This window comes from Drosophila innubila (genome assembly GCF_004354385.1).
Source record: "Drosophila innubila isolate TH190305 chromosome 2L unlocalized genomic scaffold, UK_Dinn_1.0 4_B_2L, whole genome shotgun sequence".
Lineage (NCBI taxonomy): Eukaryota > Metazoa > Arthropoda > Insecta > Diptera > Drosophilidae > Drosophila > Drosophila innubila.
In genome coordinates this window covers 9,770,632-9,783,893 of record NW_022995372.1, presented here as the reverse complement: position 1 = coordinate 9,783,893, position 13,262 = coordinate 9,770,632, and the positions used below count along the sequence as shown (strand labels likewise).

Here is a 13,262-nt window from a genome sequence, read left to right as displayed (position 1 = left end):
ATTAAGAATACCTGATTTCGACGACTGGATCTGCAGGCGTGTTTTAAAAACTAAGTTTTAATTATACATAATCACGAGTAGGGCCACGCCTACCGTTAAACGTTGCCTAATTGCTGGTTAAGGCTTATAACTTGGGATATTTTCGGGTGAAACTTATTGAACAATGCACAAGGACAACGCCCAGCTCATCAATTATGGGCTCCATTCAAATGGAGGTATAAAAGCAAAGGACTTGATTCCATCAAGGAAACAAGTTGTGGCTTGCGTTGCGAGATGTTGCCACGCTTCCTGAGCAGCTCGTATCCCATGGAACGACACTATTTTCTGGTGCCGAAGTTTGCGCTCAGTTTGATTGGTTTTTATCCGGAACAGGAGCGTACTTGGTTGCTGCGTGCTTGGAGTTTCTTTAACTTTTTCATACTCACCTACGGCTGCTATGCGGAGGCGCATTATGGCATACATCAGATACCAATTAATATAGCTCTGGCCCTGGACGCACTCTGCCCAGTTGCATCGAGCATTTTGTCCTTGTTGAAGATGATTGCCATTTGGTGGTATCAGGATGAGTTCAAGTGGTTGATTCAAAGGATCAGAAAACTCACAGAACAGCAGAGATCGAAGCGTAAATTGGGCTACAAGGAACGCTTCTATACATTGGCCACCAGGCTGACGACCTTGCTCCTATGCTGTGGTTTCTGCACCAGCACTTCGTACTCGGTTCGGCATCTTTTGGATAATATGTGGAGGCGTGCACATGGCAAGGATTGGATCTATGAGACGCCCTTCAAAATGATGTGAGTTGAGTTGCAGTTCTTGTGAGTTTTAGTTACATTATTCGTTATAGCCGTCACTTAAAAAATAAGTTAGAAGGTAAATTGTATTCGTTGAAATTAGGAAATAGTACCGGAACCGGTACCAAAGGCGTTGACCGAAACTAACCGTTTCATTTTTAGGAACCTGAATAATAACCGAAATAAATTATTTTTCAAAAACTGAAAATCGAAACGTTTGTACCGGTAAGGTTTCGGTAAATTTGCTCAAAAATAATTTTTTGTTTTCTGAATGTATAACATTTTGACAAACTTTAAACTTTCATAAATTTTTCAAAACAGGACAAATTTTCAAGCGTTTTTCATTTTGTTGTCTTTAACATTTTTTCTAAATTAAAATTTATGCAAAGGGCCTTCCGTTGTGTTATTTGTTCTAATTAAATTTTAAATCTCAAGTTTAAACTTTAATCATTTATTTATATAATGGTCAGGTTCTGGATTATAGCCTTTCACGCTTGATTTAATTTCTTTTAATTTTTCTTTTATATTGATTATTTTTCTCCAAAATAATTTGTTGATTTCAATTCAATGGATTAGCTTCTAACTTGTTTTTCCAGCTTTCCCGATTCGTTTCTACGTCTGCCCTTGTACCCTTTGATCTACATGCTTGTTCATTGGCATGGTTACATCACCGTTGTTTGTTTTGTTGGAGCTGATGGCTTTTTTCTGGGCTTCTGTCTGTATCTGACCGTACTGCTGCATTCCCTGCGCGACGATGTCTGCGATTTGTTGGCCATAAAAGATGATAAGCTGGAACTTACGGCAATGGAGGAATCTCGGATTGTTCGAAGGATGGAACTGCTCATAGATCGCCACAATGAGGTGGCCGAGTTGACGGAACGCCTTTCGGGCATTATGGTAGAGATTACACTGGGACACTTTGTCACCTCCAGTTTGATTATAGGCACCAGCGTGGTGGATATGCTGCTGGTGAGGCATTTATTTAATTTTGTTCTCTTCATAATTTTTATTTCTCTGTAATTTGTGCAGTTCTCTGGAGTGGGCATTATAGTCTATTTGGTCTACACATGCGCTGTGGGCACGGAAATCTTTCTCTACTGCTTGGGTGGCACCTACATTATGGAAGCGGTGCGTAAGACTTAACGCTTTTCTTTTACTTTAATTCGCTATTTTTATTCTCTACCCATATAAGTGCTTGGAATTATCGAACAGCATTTTTAGCAGTCATTGGCATGGTCACAGCGTTCGCGTTCAGAAGATGACGCTTCTCATGATTGCCAGAGCTCAGCGTGTGCTCATCATCAAGATACCCTTCTTTTCTCCATCGCTGGAGACGCTCACTTCGGTAGGCCTGCCATTATGTTATTTGTACGTTCTTCATATTCTTTTTGTTTATTTTTTTGACAGATTCTTCGCTTTACGGGTTCACTTATTGCGCTGGCCAAGTCGGTGATATAGACATTTAAATTAAACTGTGGTCAGTGTACTGGATTTGCTACATTTTAAAATAAATAATGCTTTTTTTTAAATATATTTGACTTTAAAATCTTGCTTCTATTCTATTTTCTGAACTATTATTTCAATTAGTTTTCGTGGTTCGAAATAAAGTCTTTGATTACATTTACTTTTGCATTGTGTTTACGGCTCAAATTTTTTCTTTACAATCTTTTTCTATTCCATCGCTTTCTTACTCTTTCTACACACTTTATTTAAACATCAACACTACTTAACTTAATCTATCTGTAACTTTTCTCTTTTGATATTTAATTTATAATTTTTCCTTTTTCCTTTTTTTTACTATAATTACAATTTCTTCTTTCTTACGCTCTTCCTTGCTGTTCTATTAAAATCTCCCTCTCTATCATTATATCTATCACTCTTTGTCTCTTTCTTATTCCTCATTTTCCTGATGCTCGCTGGCACTTTTTTCTACATATACCTGTCTCTTTCTCTGCCTCTTTTGCCTCTTATTTACATCTTAACCTCAATTGGCATCAAACTTCATCTCCTCCTCTCTTAATCTTTTTTTTGTCAGATATATATTTTTAAAAATTTTCCCATATATCTTTATAAATACTTTATTGTTAATTTGCAGCTGCTTCGTTAATTGCACTTGTATCATCTCTTCTGTTTATTGTCTGCGCAGCACCATTTTTCTCCATTTTTTTGTTTATGTTTTCTGTTGTCTTTTCTTCATTAGTTGTGTTTTTCCCTCTGTTCCCCATTCCCCCTTCCTGTTCTTGTTGTTGTTCTTGTTGTTGGATGAAAAGCCGTTCTCTTTAACAGCTCTGGCAAATTGGTTTCTTTTACTGGAAAACATCATATCTGGCACTCACGCACACACATGCACACACACATACACCCATATAGGCCTCGTTCTCATCTACACTCCTGCCAATTCTCATAACCTTCTTCAACGCATCGAGCTGTGCATCTCTGTTGCATACTTTTCAGCCTCTGCTGCTGCTTCTTCTTCTTTCGCCTGCTGCAGTTAATTTTCATGCACACACACACGCACACGCACAAGCACACACCTTAATGACATCCTTTTGGAGCCGTTGCTTGTCTGTTACTCCTCATATCCGTGTATTGCATTGACTGTTGCTTCTGCTTATTGTTTGTTGACGTTCTCGTAGTTCTTGATGCTGTTGTTGTTGTTGCCCCTTCAGCTGAGTTGCTGTTTGGCTTTGCCTTTTCGCATTGTTCATTCACAAATTCTTTTCGTTGTTGGTTGCTTAATGTTGTAGTCCTTGAATATCCTTTAGCCCACACACGCACCATAATCGCTTCTATCTGCCACACAATCTCTGTCTCTTTCCCCTTCTCCCTCTCTCTTTCTCTTTCTCCCTCTGTCTCAGTCTCTGTCTTTTTTCTTTTCTCTAGGCCTGTCTGTCCGTCTTTGTTTCTTTTTGGCATTTGTTTGTTTATTTTCGCTGGCGCCTTCTTTTGTCAAAAGTGCTTTTACTTGTAATGTGTTCGACGTTCGACCGCAAAGCGACTGCCACAAGTGCCCACCCTCCCTCCACTCCTTCCCCAACATTGTCTTCTCCCCCTCTATACACATGACAGCCCTTTACTATTCGTTTTTCTGAGGTTCTGTTTCAGTTCATATTCATTCTTGTTGCTGGTTGCTTGTTATTTTTATTTCGTTTCATTCAGTTCTTCAGTTTCTTCTTGACATTCGTTTTCACATTTTTATGTGCATTTATTTTCACATTTTGTTTACTATGCATATGTGTGAGTGTGTTTGTGTGTGTGAACTCGCTCCATACGCAATTTTTGCACTCAAGTTTACCTACTTTTATGGTAAACATCCCAAGGTTGCTTGTTTATTCTAGTAAAAATGTATTTAGGTGCGCTTAACTACATATGTATGTATGTGCGTGTGTGTGGGGGTATAGTTATGGTATGGTATAGGGAGATCAAAGAGGTTAGGACCTTGCTTTAACCCATTGACATTTGCTGAACAAAAAGCAAATTAATAAGTCAAAATTCAAGATGACAATAGAGAGATAATTGTCCGAGTTTTTCTAAATTTTCCATGTTACTTAATAAAAACTTAAGCTTAATTTGCTGGAAATTGGCAGATGAATTAAACAGGAAACAAAAAACAACAACAACTCATGTCAAAGCGGCATGAATAATATGTCAAACAAGGTGCATAAAACGTGCCACACACACTCACCACTGCATTTTTTCTTATATAAAATAATCTTTTAATTAAACAAATTTTTTTATGAAATTACTATTATTTATTGCATCACAAAAGACCAAATAGTCTTTTGATTTTGTTAATTGTGGGACTTATAAACAATGTTAATAATTTTAATGTTAAATTTTGCATAAAGTTAAACTAATTTGAAATAAATAAATAAATTTAAAAATCTGAGAAAATATTTCTTAAAAATTATGTTATAGCCCTAAAGTGTAATTCGTATCATAATTTTAATTAAGGAATTTTATGATTTCTAATTGATTTTATGACTTGTTTGTTAATAAAAAAATACGAAAATTAAATTTGTATTCGGAGTTCCAAATTTCTGCATCATAAAACTCAAATAGGCCAAAGTTAAAGAGCATAAAAAGCTTTCGTAATGTGAAGTGCCCTTGGAGTGGTTCCAAAATAATTTTAAATGTCAATTTTACCTACACGACTAATTAAATTTCACATTTTATGAGCTGGCGAAGGTGGTTGGAGGGGGTGGAAGAGGGGCATGTAAAGTGTAAATAAAAACAGGAAGCGTCGCTGAATTAACGAAAACAAACACGAGCAGCTGTTAAACTGCGGGCGAGTGACGAGACGAGGCTTAAAGGAACGAGTAAATGGAACAGGCGAGCGCTGCCGACGTCGACTTTGACGTCGACGTTGTCGCTGTCGTCACATGAGTGAAATTTTAAGTAGGCGCCAAAGTCTTTGGCCAATTTTTTTTGAAACCAAAGACACGTGCTCCGCAAAAGGGGCATTTGGGAGCAGGGGGAGGTGTACGATCCATTAAAATTCCGTTGGGGCATTGCAAAATAAATCCACTTGCAAGTGGCGCACAAAAAAAGCCTAAAAAATAGAAACAAAAAATCCAAAATACAAAAAACTCGTCATCGTCAGCATTTTGGCGTCAAATGCCAATCGCATGTGATTCCTAGTTACCCCGGAATCGGAGCACCCCTGCTCCAGGGCAACCCCTTCCCCGTAGAGTACTCAACGCTATTGGCCTTGTGATATGCGAAATAGCAAACGTGTGTATTTTGGTTTTTTTTTCTTTTCGTCTCTCATGTCTCTGATGGGTTACGGCCTAAAAGTATGCATTGAAATTCAACACGCAGCGTGGGAGATGTTGCGAGTGCCTATGGAATTGTCGATAGCTCGAGGGCGTCGACATAGGTGTGTGTGTGTGTATGTGTGTGCTAAGAGCCACTTAAAATTAGCGTAAGATCTGTTCTTGTTTAAAGCAACATGTGAACTACGAATCGAAATGAGATAAATAACAAAATGTAATAATAATTGGTAATTTAATCAAAGTAGGCATCAGTCTCGTAAAGTGCATGACTAGAATATATCCTGCAAAGAATATATAATTTATTTTTCAGAATAAAATTATGACCCATTATTTATGGGCAATCCTAACAATTTCTAGAGTTTTTTTAAACACTTATTTATGAATTTTTTCGTAATGAAGCAAACTGAACAAATTCTGGCAAATAGAAGAGTTCATAATATAGAGTCTATTCTACATTATTTTAAAACATATTTCATTAAGCTTTTCTCTTCTACTCTCTCTAGATAATTATATTTTAGCTTCATTTTATGTTAAACTAAAAGAGCTGTGGAACATTTCTAAGTATTATTCAATTATTTGGTATGTGTGCTAAAACTTCGACTAACTAGTTAATTAATATGCTCTGGATCTAAAGTTTTTATTACCATGAAAGAAGCTAAGACTGCTACAGATAGCCGTTAGTAGCTGCGCTACAAATAAATGTATTTAAAAGCGTCGACGAAACTTTTGCGCCATGTTTAGATGTGAAATTATCGTATTCGCAAAAGGGTGCAAGAAGCTCGTCGACAGACGACCGCATTTGCATGAAAATATGAGACAACTATGATATACGCTGCAGCAATTTGGATAAATATTTAGAGCAAAGATTGACACTGTCACTTCCTGTATCCATCTGAATCTTTCCAACGAAATATTTTCAAAAAAATAAATAAACATGTCGAGTCAAATGATGTCGGGTGTCAAAAAGCGTGTTTCTCTGAAGACTGAAGAGTATAAACCTCCTGTAAATAAGTCCTTAGTGATCGCGTATCTATTGTGGTTATTTTGCGGCATTTTTGGACTACATCATTTGTATTTGCGACGGGATGGACACGCGTTTATCTGGTGCTGTACTTTGGGGGGATTTTTCGGCTTGGGTTGGCTTAACGAGATGATGGACATTCCGAAATATGTGAGGCAGGCAAATGACGATTGGGAGTTTGTTAAACAGTTGCCGGAAATGCAATTGCCGCCGTTTTCGTGGAAGCGTGTTTGTGGTCAATATTTGGTTGGCTGTCTATTCGGCCATGTCTGCCTTCGGGGAATACCGTGTGATCTCGAGATGTATCTGGAATGGTGTATTCCTTTGAGCGTTTCCCTTGGTGTCTGGTTGACGGGTAATATTGGACGTGAGTGCGGCGTTTGGTGGCACACAGGACTGGGAACATTCCTCATCTATTATGGATTTTATGGCAAGAATTGTGGATTGATGATGATCGCGCTGCTCTCATCCTGCGTTTTTACCCTATTCTCCAGGAAATGGCGTCGTCATCCTCAAAGTCGTTGGGGTTTTATAATACGTTTTATGAGATTTATTGTCGCCTATTCCATCTATTTGGGCTTGTGGATCAGTTACTTATATAATAATGCCATCATTGAAATTTATCCGGGCCAATATGTGTCTGTAAGTGCTGCTTTTTATTATTTTCTGCAATCTAAGTGGTTGGCGAACTTTAAGTTGGCACTTAGTGAAATCATTGAATATGGCATATCTCATGGCTGGCAAATGATTTTTGAATACGACGAGGGATTTGGATTGGTTCGGGCTAAAGATGATCAACAATATATAGAACAACTTCTAAAAATAGAAGGCGATGTTTGCAATGCTATTTATTCAAATTATTTATGGGGTAATTCAAATTCTACAGAAAATTATAATGTTTAATAAAAATACAATTAACAGTTAAATCTTTTGCATCTAAATTATTTAATTATTTAGTAGAACTCACACTCGTTAATAATAATTTCTAATTATTACCCTTCTACAATAACTTAAATTTTGTATGATGAAAATTTTTTTTATTAAAGTATTTAGTTGAGCTTACGTGTACGTGTATATACCCGTTCATTCCAATTGAATACATTTGAGCATTTTCGCGTTTTATGCAGACAAAATCAATTGGCAAACGTTGTCTGTGTCTCTCACTCTGTGTTTCTCCTGTCTCCAAGGACAATGTCACACATATGGCATCTAATGATATAGATGCTCGCATTGTCATTGTCTTCGATATGTCTGCGGCACGTGCGACAACCTTGTCCCCACCTCTTGTCACGCCCACTTCTAAATTTGTACAATGAAAAAGCGAATCCTTTGCCGCGTTGTCAGTTGAAATTCCATTCCTTTTGTGACTTCGATTTGTGTTGAAAAGCCACGCCGCCATTTGAGAGATAAACGACGCTTGGGGAACCATTTTCATTTGCTGCCTTCAACATTTGCGCATTTCCGTTTCCGCTCGCTGTTCAGTCGTTCACTTCCGTTGTGAATTTGCCACTGCTCATTCTCTCTTTCAATCTCTTCTAATCGCTTGGCGACAATTTGTTGCTGTTGTTGTCGCCGTTGAATCACAAATTATAACTGCGACTCAAGGCGGTAATTACTATTTTATGCGAGCTGCGAGCGCTGCGAGGGTTGCTCGATAATTACACATTAAATGTAGTGGCTAAAAATTTATTTGTGACGAAGAAATTTGTGACAGAGTATTAATTTTATAGAAAGGATATGAATTATTATTTATTAATTTAAAGACATAAACTTAAAATGTAGGTAGTCGTTAGAGCATATTAGATTAGATATAAAATTTAAATAACAAATAATGTTATTATATTTTAAATGTTTAAATTAAAAATGATAATTAAGAACTGCATTTCAAAGTACGTAAGTAAGTAATTTAGTGTAATGATAAAAAATGTATTAAAATAAAAATTTTAACTTGGCTCAGTAACTAAATAAATTAAATTTTTTTTTAAATAAAACATTTTAATGGGCTTAGCGTATAGATCCTAATTGCTTATTGTTTATTAAAGATCGTTACTATAAATTATGTATTCAAAATTTAATTTAAAGGCAAAGATTAAATAACTATTATCTTTAAATTTAAAAATGAAACGAGAAATGATATATATAAAATTATAATTCATCCAATATTTGCAAGGATTATGTGCAAATTGAAAATTAAATCAAAAGGAAACATAATACTAATAGATTCGGAGAAGAGATGGTTTGCTTCCCTTTCAGTACTTTTGAAGCGACGCTCGCTTTCAATTGTTTTCTAGCTCACTTTAAAATGCAGCTCATAAATTGATAGCATTTGCACTCTCTCTTTCAATTGCTGTTACACACACTCTTTTCCCTTTGGCAATGCCCTGTATCAATTCTCTAATGGATTGCGCGATAATCAAATTGGAACCTTGCAGCGCTGCTGCGAAATTTGCGTGCCACATAGGACAGCATGCAACGTGCAACATACAGTGTGACCAGCTCTCTTTTGGACACATTATTTATTGGCTTTCCGCGTCGCTTGCAGCCTCTAAATATGGAAAATCAGCGTCGCAATTAAAAGCTGAACATGGCATAATTTAGAGGCACCTCTGGCGAGTTCAGCACACACATAAATCCCAGTTCAAGCTGGATGAGGTGGCAGCGGAAAAGGGAGTGGGGAGAGTGGGAGATGGTGTAGTCACTGGTCAGCTAACTGAAATGGCTGAGGCGATAATTCGGAATTTGTGGCAGCAACAAAAGTGGTTTAAATAAATTGCAGTCGCGTCCTGTCGAGACAGAGAGAGAGAGAGAGAGAAAGAGAGACAGAGAGAGGGGAGGAGGGAAAGGGGAGGAGATGATGCAGGCAACTGCAATTGGGCAATTTAGGGAACTTGGAGCTCGTTTGCGGCTTGTTGCCGACCAACACAACAAATCTGTTGGCCTTCTCTTCTTTTTCACCACTGACACTTTGGCTCTCACTTGGCCTTAGCATGTCCTCATCGCCAGTTGTTGTTGCTGTATTTCGGCCAGTCTTTAACCAATTTTGGCCGCCGCCATTACGTTAAATATTTTATGAACCATTAAAAGTTTTTTTTTGCAAATTTTATGGCCGCTTTGCATATAAACATACCCAAGAATAAAATGGAGCGACAAGAGCGCGCGTCAAGCTGCCGGCATAGCTGCTGCTCCGTTCAAAACCACTTCGCGATCCCCTCTCCCCTTGTTGGCCGCTCCAGGCAACTTGGCTCCAGGCTGTGAGCCAGTATGTCACGAATAGAGAAAATGACTGGGCCATCAGAGAGTGCCAAAGGAGCTCATAAAACATCCTTGGAATCTGTATGCACATGCGAGTATATACTCTAACTTATACCGATACATATACATATATGTACATAAGTAGATATGTATGGGGCACATATATTGTAAGTATTTTTGACAACAAAGCGAAATGTCGAAAAGTTTGCCCAAAAAGCAACGAATAAAACTTGCAAAGAAGAAAGAAAGCGGAAGCTGTCGATGGCATTGTAGCGATGTCAAAGGCAATAAACGTTCACAATAACAAACAGCGACAACAACAACAACACAAAGAAAATATCTCTTTGCGTTTATGCAAAATCAACTCATGAAATTGGGTCAAAATAGTGTGAATTCGAGTAATAACTTCACACAGTTCGAACATGAATTTCATGCTATATGTTGAAGTTTGAATTGAGATTTTCAAACTTCAACATATAGCATGAAATTCATGTTCAAACTGTGTGAAGTTATTACTCAAATTCACACTTAATAAAAAATCGAATATTCAGGAGAATAATTTGAAAAGAATTGAATTACAATTTACCTGAAACACATTGTAAAAAAAATGTTTACAAGGAATGTTTAAATAAAAATTAGTGTTTAAGATTTGCAAATTTAATTCTAGAAGTATTTTATTGTTGCACAAATCTAACGATAATAGTTATAGCAGGGTTAGCTCATAAAAATTTTTATTTAAAGTTTAACTAATTTCTTTTAAAACTAAAGTCTCCACAATTTATTTGAAGCGCATTAATATATGTATAAAATAGATGCCTATTCCTTTATAAAAAAAATTCTCTGATGGAAGATTATAAAGAAAACTTTACCTGTAACAACCTACGATGATATATTAAATTAAATAATATTAGAAAATTTACTTAAGTTCACTTTTGAGTGACTCGTTGTCAAAGTTCTCATGTTTTTAAATGAGTTAATTTGACAGACAGTTGTAATAACAAATACTATATTATTTATGGCTTATAACGAATGCATGCAATTCAATACGACCCTTGGCACGTTTGACTAAATCTACGGTTGGCTCTTTCCTACCCCAAACTTGTGGTTATGTAAACACTTGAAAATTTGCACAAAACATTTTACAGATTTGTGTAGGCATAATAATAACAATAACAACAGCAAGGGCAACAACAACGAAGGCAACAAATATGAAGAATGCCTCTGGCAAAAGTTTTATAGTCGCCTTCGGGCTGTAAAAGTTGCTCTTGGTTTTGGTTGGGCAGAGGCAACAGGAGAAACAGGTGACAGGACGAAGAGGTGACAGGCGACAGGTGTAAAACTAACTGAGTGACTGACTAACTGACTGTATGACACATATGCACTGGGAGTGAGTGTTACAAGGCCGCCAGCTGACAGCATACACACATACACACACACACACCTGCACAGAGACAGCTGGCAGTAAAGTTTAAAGCCGAGAGAAAGTTTTAATTAACAAAATTAATGTTTTGGCATCGTTGCAGTGAGTCGCGAGTACACACACAAACACACACACACACACACACACACATACAGCCACTAATACACAGGCAAATGCAATCAGGCAGCTGTTGCTAGTAACTAAAATATGCCCCGCCTCCAACTGAATGTTTATGCATGAGCATTGACGATGAAGCGCGTGTTTCGTTTTTTGTTGTTTCTGATGCTGTGCCTCTCATTAAAAGCGTTACAGGAACAACAACTCCAGCAACAGCAATAGCAACAGCTACAACAACAACAACAACAACAGCTGCAGCAACTACAACATCAACAACAACTGAAAATGTTGCCCTGCAGTGCAACAAGCAGCTGCGTTGCACGCTGCGTATGCTTAATTTCTGTACAATTTTTTAGCTGCGGGTGGCGAATGGTGGAGGTGGTGGGCAAACCATTGCCAGAAACGTGCGTGTACCGTCATCGTCGACTGATGCTCATTTATTTTGTGCAACATTCGCATTCGCTGCGTAAAAGTTGTAAGCGAAATTCATACATAATCTAGTAAGAATTCTCTAGTTGAGAGTGCTCGACTACGAATTACGCGGTGCTCGGCTTCAGAATACCGTAAGACATATAAATATCTTAAAACGCACAAATACATTAGTAAATCTTCCACTATTTTTAATCAGATAAATATCTCTAGTAATTGTTTTTTTTTTCATTATATTTATTAATTTTTGTAATCTATTTTTTTTTATCTGATTAGGGTTTTTAAGTTTATAATAACCCTTGCAACAATTGTTAGATCAATTGAAATATTTTGAATATCTTTTTCTTTTAATATTTTCAGTTTAAAATTAACAATTTACGCTAGTATGATTTAAATTGATAATTTCTTATACTAAATAATTTTTTGTCATCTGCCCTTAAATTTACTCGACTGTCAAAACGGTTCAAAAAATTATGTACTTCATTGATTCGGCGATGCCTTTTACCTGTAAAATACGTTTGCTCAAAGTTATACTTTCTTTTGAAAATTTACATTGCCTACTTTTGTGCGAAAAATTAATGAGCAACGAATGAGATGCGTGTAATTGCCAGCAAATTAATGACCCAATGTGGTTGAATTACCTGGCAATGTCAGCCTCAGTAAATGTCAATTAAAGCTGAAGTTTAAATTTTTCTATATGTAAGTAAATCGAACACACTTTTTCAAGCCATAACCAAGACTTAAGTTCGGTTTGCGAACTGGTTTATGTATTATGGACCCAAGGTTTGGGGTTTAAACCTTGGTTCAATTAAATACAAACAAAAAATATTTTTTTTGTTATAGTTTGATGTGAAATTTTAAAGCCAATTAGATTTTTTATTAAAAAAAAACATATTTTGATAATAACCTAAATTTGTTTGAAGACTAAAGTGTGACTTATTTTTATCCGAAGTCTCAAATAATTGCGTAATATTAGATAAGTATAAAATTTATGTATACATTTTTTATTGGTCGAACCGAACCTTTTATTTAAAATAGTAATTCGGCTTATGTTTGAAATCGCGGGGTTAATAATTTCAAGGGATTATAGTCCCGTTGAAGCTGCTTCAAAATCCAAAAACAAGCCGGTTCGGCGAGTTTCGGTTCAAAACCGGTTTGCAGCCTTGTTTACAGCAATGATAAAAATCTCTTATTACCTAATAGTTGTAGTAGTGACAAAGCTTAGTATTTTTGCATGTGTTAATTAGCATTTAGTTAAAGCAACTTTAGATAAGCGCATTATTAGCAATAGACTAAGCTTAGAATATTGCAATAGATAAAGCTAAGAAATTTTGCAGGTACAATGGTTTCGGTCTAATGCAATCAATTTGTAACAATGATGAAAGAAAATTCCTCTTGTTACATTTTAGTTGTAGTAAAACAATGACATTTTCACATACTTAATACTGAATGCATAT

At 36.5% G+C, this 13,262-nt stretch overlaps 1 protein-coding gene and 1 long non-coding RNA gene across 2 annotated transcripts; one reads left to right on the top strand and one right to left on the bottom strand.

The window, feature by feature from the left end:
- Positions 1-273: 273 nt before the first annotated feature.
- On the top strand, positions 274-2,302 carry LOC117780995 (odorant receptor 24a). Its single transcript, XM_034617700.1, has 5 exons — positions 274-794; positions 1,388-1,760; positions 1,821-1,919; positions 1,984-2,136; positions 2,199-2,302. Exons 1-5 carry the CDS (start codon positions 274-276, stop codon positions 2,247-2,249), a joined length of 1,197 nt encoding a protein of 398 aa, XP_034473591.1. The 3' UTR covers positions 2,250-2,302.
- On the bottom strand, positions 1,227-2,293 carry LOC117780996. Its single transcript, XR_004617133.1, has 2 exons — positions 1,975-2,293; positions 1,227-1,903 (listed from the first exon to the last, which is right to left on the bottom strand). It is a non-coding gene; the product is annotated as an uncharacterized LOC117780996 (long non-coding RNA).
- Positions 2,303-13,262: the final 10,960 nt, after the last annotated feature.

What these genes read in the sequence shown, in the direction of transcription:
- LOC117780995 (XM_034617700.1), top strand. Translation starts at nt 274, where the DNA reads ATGTTGCCACGCTTCCTGAGCAGCTCGTATCCCATGGAACGACACTAT. An exon ending in GCGTGGTGGATATGCTGCTG is followed by an intron (nt 1,761 to 1,820) that starts GTGAGGCATTTA and finishes TAATTTGTGCAG; the next exon opens with TTCTCTGGAGTGGGCATTAT. An exon ending in GCACCTACATTATGGAAGCG is followed by an intron (nt 1,920 to 1,983) that starts GTGCGTAAGACT and finishes TACCCATATAAG; the next exon opens with TGCTTGGAATTATCGAACAG.